At 43.2% G+C, this 8,149-nt stretch overlaps 1 protein-coding gene across 1 annotated transcript in view; it reads right to left on the reverse strand.

Annotated features, from left to right (window-relative positions):
• The window catches only part of magi1a (membrane associated guanylate kinase, WW and PDZ domain containing 1a), a 150,506-nt gene that overhangs the window by 105,007 nt on the left and 37,350 nt on the right, over positions 1-8,149 (reverse strand). Inside the window, exon 2 of the mRNA XM_016250642.1 lies at positions 2,309-2,425. Coding sequence (XP_016106128.1) covers positions 2,309-2,425 — 117 coding nt within the window. The remainder of the gene's footprint in view (positions 1-2,308; positions 2,426-8,149) is intronic.

Genomic DNA, 8,149 nt, shown 5'->3' on the forward strand with positions numbered 1-8,149 from the left:
TATGGCCAGAGCTCGTTCTGGCGTGACTACAGCTTTCATTTGAGCTGAGTCGAAGATTGTTCCCAGGAACGAGATTTGTTGGCTTGGAAGCAATGAGCTCTTGGCAAAACTGACCCTGAGTCCCAGGCACTCCAGTTGGCTGAGGAGGAGGGCTCTGTGAGATATTAGTTCTGCCTCCGACTGGGCCAGGACGAGCCAGTCGTCGAGGTAATTGATAATACGGACTCCCATCTGTCTCAGAGGGGAGAGAGCCGCATCCATGCACTTCGGAGGTGGGGGGCCACCTCCGAAGTGCGGGGGGCCAGGGACAGCCCGAAGGGAAGGACCGTATATTGATAAGCCACACCCTTGAAGGCGAATCTCAAGAATGGCCTGTGACGAGGGGCTATCTGGATGTGAAAGTATGCATCCTTCAGGTCCAGGGAAAAGAACCAGTCTCTCGAGGAACTTTGCGCGAGGATCTGTTTCAGTGTAATCATCCTGAACGACCTTCTTATGAGGGCGCGATTCAGGTGTCTGAGATCGAGGATGGGCTGGAGGCCACCATCTCTTTTGGGGATGAGGAAGTAACGGCTGTAAAGGCCTGACTCATTCTGGGCTGGAGGAACCCTTTCCACGGCTCCTTTTGCCAGCAAATTCATCACCTCTGAGCGCAGAACATGGGCGTCCTTGCTCTGCACAGAGGTGGGGACCACGCCACTGAAGCACGGGGGTCTTGCTTGGGAGCATGAACAGGCCCGTTGTTTGCACAAAACACATTTCCCTCTGTACCCGGAGCTGAACGGGGTGTCATGATGTGTAAGAGAGGCTGCTTGAGGGGCGGTCCGGCCATGGCGAGATCTGACCCGTCCAACGCAATCTTGGGTCGGGGTCCCTGGCGCTTAGGAGGAGGGTAGCGTCTGGCCAAGCGAGAGCGTCCCCGCGTCTGCTGCGCTTTAGCGGGCTGGACAGCGGGGGTGGCAGGCGCTGGTTTCGCAGGCTGCTGAGTCGGCGCAGATTTTGGGCGAGCTGAGATGGCAGCGGAGCTGGAGCACTTAGGCAGGAAATGTCGCATAACCTGGGATGGTTTCTGTGCCTCCGTGAAGCGTTCAGCAAACCCTTCGACTGCTGGGCCGAAAAGGCTCTTGGGGGAGACAGGAGCATCGAGGAAGGGGATCTTATCCGCGTCCTTCATCTCCAGTGTTACAGTTGGGTCTGCAGCGTATGCGCCCCCTTCAGCGCTGGTTGAAACCATGGGTTCCATTCCATGCGTGGCATCACGGACGCCTGCATATCAGGGTGAGTCAGGCCTGTGTATCGGCCCTGACCCCCTGGAAGAACTCCCGTTGGATGAAACAGGGCGTGGCCATAGGGATGGTTCACAGACCGGGAGAAAAGGACAGGTGAAAACTCTCTCTGCAGCGAGAGTGAGGCACGTGGGATCTGGGCCGGCGTGAGCGCGCTCGTGGCCGATCGCTCGACCCATTTGCCCCGCTGTTTTTTCCTCACAGGTCCCTGGGAGGAAGAAAAAGGGAGGGCGCGGGGGGCGGAGTCGCTCTCTAAATAGAAAGCGATCCATGAGCGGAAAGAGGCGAGACTAAAACTCTCACAATGAGAGCAATTAGCTCCCGTGAGCGCAGCTTCCGCATGGGATTTCCCCAAGCAGGAAATGCACTCTGTGTGGCCGACATCTGCGTGCAGGGGTAACCCGCACAAACCGCAATAATGGCGTGGCATTTGCAACAACGCCGCTGCTCTTTTAGAAGCTCTTGAAGTCGCCGGATGGCGGCAGGGGAACCGGACCGGAACTGCTGCGTCGCTGGAGAAGCAGGTCAGCCGAGCTGAGAGGTCCCGATTCCAGCTGCGAAGGCGTGTCAACGGCGAGCGGCTTCGGATCAGCTTGAGACGTAGAGTCGTCGCTGAAGGAGAAAAAAACGCCCGCTTATATAGCCAGATGCCCCGCCCATTCTGGCGGGCTTCGTCGCCATAGGCTCATGCAGCTCCACTGCCGCGCCATTGGTTCGTTTTTAAAGCCCTGCACGAACCAATGGTCGTGCAGTTTCACTGCGTGAATGAAATAGGCTTCAGTTCAGGAGAAAAAAGGTCTTTTTTCCCATATGCGTCTAGCAAGACGCAGTACGAGTGAAGTATCGAAAGGGAAATGAAGCTATCTCAGAAATTATGTCAGGTGATCTTAAGTACTAGTTCGCTCCTGACCTGTTTACTCTTACAACGATGGCCTCCAATCTTTCAAAAGCACTTCAGACTGTCTAGCCGAGCTTTCTGGCGCCAGCATGAGTGTTGTGGTGTGTGTTTCTGCTGGACTCACAGGGAGCGCTGTGGCGGTGCAGGTTGTTTCTGATGCTCTCCTGCAGACGCTGATCTGCCGATCCCTTCTGAAAGCGCTGACTCAAGTAATAACTCAAGTCCTTCTTCAGCCTGCCACCTGAAAACCCACACACACACACATCAATACAATTCTTACTATTTTATGGAATGCTGCAGTGTTTAATACAAATGATTTATCCATGCACATCTTTTTTTTAATCAAAAACATTAACTTCCTTTCGTTAAAAACAACACCTCTATAATATAACAATAACTTAATAATTCCTCCAGTAGCCTGTCACTCACATGAGATCACAGCAGTTAGCAAACCAACAACCATCCAATCTATTCTCCCACAGTAGAAAATGTATGAGGATAGTTTTGATAAATATTTGCCCCATCAAAATACAGTTTTCTTTCATATGTCGACATTTTTCACATATGAAGTTGTTCAAGTTCAAGTTCAAGCACATTTAAAACAGCCACAAGACTGACAAAAGTGCTGTACATTAAAATCAAACCATAAACACATAAAACAGAAAGAATAAAACATATGAATTTAAAACCAAAGTAATGACAGATGAACAAGACCATAATAAAATGTAATAAGAATGGGATATTAATAGGCCAGATCAAACAAGTGTGTTTTTAAAAGACTTCAAATGGATAGGGAAGGTGCCACTATAATCTCAAGTGGCAGATTGTTCCATAACCGAGGCCCAACCACAGAAAAAGCTCGATCTCCTCTGCGTTTTAGTCTGGACTGAGGAACTAAAAGGAGATTCTGATCACTGGATCTTAGACTTCTAGGGGGAGTATAAAAGTGCAACAGCTCTGAGAGATAACTAGGGGCTTGGTTATGTAAAGATTTATTCACCAGTAAGATAACTTTAAAATCGATTCTTAATTGAATAGGCAGCCAATGGAGGGCCTTCAGTATAGGGGTGATGTGGTCACATGTGCGACTATTTTGAAGAAATCTAGCAGCAGCTTTTTGGACCAATTGTAGGCGAGTAATTTGTGACTTTGAAATACCGCAATATAGTGAGTTGCAGTAATCTAATCGTGAAGTAATAAAAGCGTGGACAGCCATCTCTAACGTCGTATCATTTAAAAAGTGTTTTATTTTAGACAGCAAGCGGAGTTGGTAAAAACTGGAACCAATTACAGAAGAGATATGTTTGTCCAATTTTAATGACTCATCAAGAAGGACACCCAGATTTCGCACACGAGAAGATCTGAAGGCCGATAAGCTGCCCAGATCTAGGCTGGTAGCCTGAGAATGATCAGTAGGACTGAAACAACCACCCCTGTTTTATCTTCATTTAACGTTAACAAATGTTGAGCTAGGCAGATTTTGACCTCGTCTAAGCACCTTAGTAAAGTACTAAGTGCTGAAGGATAATTTCTCTTAATAGGTAAATAAATATGGGTATCGTCAGTGTAGAAATGAAAAGACACCCCATGCCTTCTTAGAATGGAACCCAGAGGAAGCATGTACAGGGAAAAAAGGGAGGGCGCCAATATCGAGCCTTGAGGGAGGCCACAGGTGAGAGGAGCAACAGAGGAAGAGAAGTTACCTAGTTTGACAAAAACATTTCTGTTGGATAAAAATGACTGAAACCACTTAAGGACCGTACCTTTTAGGCCCACGTCTGACTCTAATCTAGATATCAAAATAGAGTGGTCCACAGTGTCAAATGCTGCTGATAAATCTAAAAGAACCAGGACCACAGAATCACCAGAGTCGGTAGCTAAAAGGATATCGTTTAACACTCTGAGAAGGGTTGTTTCAGTACTATGAGCAGATTTAAAACCAGATTGAAAAAGTTCAGTAATACAATTAAGATTTAGAAAAAACTGCAGTTGGTCAAACACAATTTTTTCTAAAACCTTTGAAATAAATGGTAAAACAGAAATGGGACGGAAGTTATTCAGAATAGAAGGATCTAGTGAAGGCTTCTTGAAAAGCGGCGTGACAGTAGCCACTTTAAGAGTAGCAGGAACAGAGCCAGTTAAAAGGCACTTATTGAAGAAAGACACCAAACCTGGTCCGACAGTGTCAGCAATTAATAAAAAAAAAAAATGTAGGATGTATAATGTCATAAGGACAAAAATATGGTTTAATATTAGCAATTATGACACTAATTAGTTCAAAAACATCCCAAGAAACAGGATGCAGGAGGGGGTTCAATGTGGCCAGACTTTGGGTCTCAAATTAGAGATTTTATCAATGAAGTGTCTCAAGAATCTTTCACATAGAGCATCGGAGGTAACAGGCACTGTGTTAACAGAAGGATTAACAACAGTCATAAGGACAAAAATATGGTTTAATATTAGCAATTATGTCTTTGAGTGATTGTAAGGAAATTAGTTCAAAAACATCCCAAGAAACAGGATGCAGGAGGGGGTTCAATGTGGCCAGACTTTGGGTCTCAAATTAGAGATTTTATCAATGAAGTGTCTCAAGAATCTTTCACATAGAGCATCGGAGGTAACAGGCACTGTGTTAACAGAAGGATTAACAACAGAATTAATAACTGAAAACAGAACTTTAGGAGTAGAATGTTTTTTAAATTTTTTTATTTTTTTTTATTATAAGTAGCCTTAGCAGCAGACTGATAAGCTGATAAGTCTTTAAACAACTGAACTGAAATATGTAATTTATCCTTTTTCCATTTGCGCTCGGCCTTTCTACAAGCTTGTCGTAAGAGTCGAGTATCAGAATTTTGCCACAGAACAGATTTAGATTTGTGCTTATAAGGCTTGAGCGGAGCAGTGACATCTAAAACATCCAGCCAGGCAGAATTTAGAAGACTTAGATGTTGGTCAGCATCCAGGTCAGGTAGTGCTAGATCCAGAGATAGATGAGAACAAGACTCCATAAAACACTGATTAAAATTTGACCCAAACTTAGAAGAATAGGACCGAGACAACGTTACAGCATTCTTAGAAAAATTAGAAAAATTAGGAAGAGACATAGAAAATAAAATCGGTTTACGGTCAGAGAGCAGGAAATCGGATATCTCAATATCAGAAACGGCAAACCCATGAGAGAGTACAAGATCTAAAATATGGCCCTGAACATGAGTGGAGTCCTTTATCCACTGAACCACACTAAAAGAGTCAATAAGATTGAGAAACTCCTCCGATAAAGGGTTTGACTGACAGCATACATGGATGTTAAAATCGCCCACTAATAAAAAGCGGTCGTACTTTATGGCAATATTGCCGATAAATTCAGTAAGTTGCTGTATGAAGTCCTTTGCTGAGTGAGAGTGACGGTAAATCACCCCCAATAAAACAGGACCATTCCAGTCAAGATGGAGAAGCTGAACTTCAAAACTGGAAAACACATCCACTGAAACAGATTGACCGTGCTCAAGAAAAGAGTCTTTTAAAATAGTTACTAGTTGTGCTTTTAGTCAATATTTGCAAGGTATATACCAATAAACATTTTGAGATCATGTACTCCAGACAATTTTCTTTTCAGGTAAAGTGGGCCATCCCTTATACAGTGGGGCAAAAAAGTATTTAGTCAGCCACCAATTGTGCAAGTTCTCCCACTTAAAAAGATGAGAGAGGCCTGTAATTTTCATCATAGGTATACCTCAACTATGAGAGACAAAATGAGAAAAAAAATCCAGAAAATCACATTGTAGGATTTTTAAAGAATTTATTTGCAAATTATGGTGGAAAATAAGTATTTGGTCAATAACAAAATTTCATCTCAATACTTTGTTATATACACTTTGTTGGCAATGACAGAGGTCAAACATTTTCTGTAAGTCTTCACAAGGTTTTCACACACGGTTGCTCAAACTTATTCTGCATCTTAATTAAAAACACATGATTTATTAACACATATTATCAGACAAACAAATGTAACCACATATTAAACAAACCCCAAAATATATAACCTACAGGTTATGAGTAAAATAAATTAAATCTTAATCTTAATTGTAAAATGTGTGAAATTTCAAACACCTGATGGAACATGTTGTGTTGACATTAAATTTGATGAAATCTGAATATCAGAATATTAAGAAATCAGAATATTGATAAAAATGAACTCTATATTAAAGATGTGACTATAACACAAGCAACAACAAACTGGCAAAAAAATAAGAACATTTAAAATGGTAACCATATGTAAAAATATATGTATATATATTTTTAAAATATATGCACTATAAACACTTTAAACAATCTTTAACTGTGTCCATATTTTAAAACTTTACAATTTATGCATCTACATTTTTCTCTTCTCATCCTTTCTTCACTCCACAGATTAAACTTCATACCTTGACTTCCTTTCAATTCTCTCTTTACTTTCTTGCATCTCTGACTTGAATTTCCTGACTGCAGTCTCATTTCTGTTTTCTAAAAAAGTTATTATACATGTCAACTATAAAATAATGTCACAGTGTGTCAGGCAGGGAAACGCAGGACTGGAGCCCTCTCTGGGCTAAACTCGGGAAATGGAGCCCTCTCTGGGCTAAACTTGGGGACTGAAGCCATCTCTGGGCTAAACTCGGGGACTGGAGCCATCTCTGGGCTAAACTCGGAGACTGGGACACTCTCTGGGCTAAACTCGGGGATTGGAGCTCTCTCTAGACTAAACTCAGGAACAGGAGCCCTCCGTGGGCTAAACTCAGGAACAGGAGCCCTCCGGCAAACACCCCAAACAAAAGCTGTGTTCGACTTAAAGCGGCGCTGCGCAGGCCGATCTGTGTTTGACATCAAAGCACCCATTCACCGATCGCTCTGCTCAGCCGCTTTAAGTTGAACACAGCTAATGCTGTCTGCTGGACTAAGCACGCTCATTGCTGCGTGTACTTATGATTTTATTTTCACCACCTGCGAACTTACAGAGAGCTCATAAAAGGCACTTTACCTCCTCGTTTGCCCTCTGCTCATTTTGTTTTGGATACACTGCTCGTTCCGCGTCGTCAAATCATGTGGCATAGAGTCGCATCTTGTCATTACTTCCTGTTTTTGGTTCATATTTTTAGCAGTCTCGGTCCGCTTCCAAACGAACTCTGGTGTGGTTCGAATGATATATGGTTCGTTTTAATCGAACCAAACATGACAAGTGTGAACACACCCATAATCACTGAAGCTGTTTACACTGTGAAATGAATCTCTTACTTACATTCTTACGCACATCTGCATTTGTTGTTTCTGATGAGAGTCAGCGAGTGAGCGTGGGCACTGAACAAAACACGGGTGTTTCAGCAATGACTCATTTGAATGCCTCTGATTGGCTGCTGCATTCATAAAGTCAACGGAATCATGTGTGATTGGTTTATAATACGCAGCACTGTCTCTGGCTCCGCGCTGTGCCGGTGAGATCGCATCAAATATAAAAAATATTATTCTACTATTTTTTGTCTTTTGGAAGCAGCATTAAAATCCACTTGGCTCAAAAGTCTGAGAGGGCACGTGGGCATTTATTTTCAGGATCTGAGGTAAACTATCTGTTGTTGCTTTCAGTATGGCTATACTAAATAAAATTCAAACTCACATTAGACACTTTTAACACTGAATAAAGCACATAATCAGTACCTGAGATTATCATTGTCATAGTTTGTATGGTGTTGTTCCAGCCGTGACGTCGTAGAAATAGAAACAGTTTCTAAATTAGAAACTTCACGTGTCGCGGCTGGTTAGGACAAAAACTCTGACTAACATGGAAAAGATTCCTTTTATCGCGTTTCGCGGTGCATCGCGTGTAGTTAGGGCACGGTGTTATGTTGCTAATAGGGATGGGTGTATCGATACTAAGTATTGATATATCGATGCACAATGTATAATGCACAATGGACATGCACATATAAAT

Source organism: Sinocyclocheilus grahami, unplaced genomic scaffold (genome assembly GCF_001515645.1).
Source record: "Sinocyclocheilus grahami isolate Dianchi unplaced genomic scaffold, SAMN03320097.WGS_v1.1 scaffold1000.1, whole genome shotgun sequence".
NCBI lineage: Eukaryota > Metazoa > Chordata > Actinopteri > Cypriniformes > Cyprinidae > Sinocyclocheilus > Sinocyclocheilus grahami.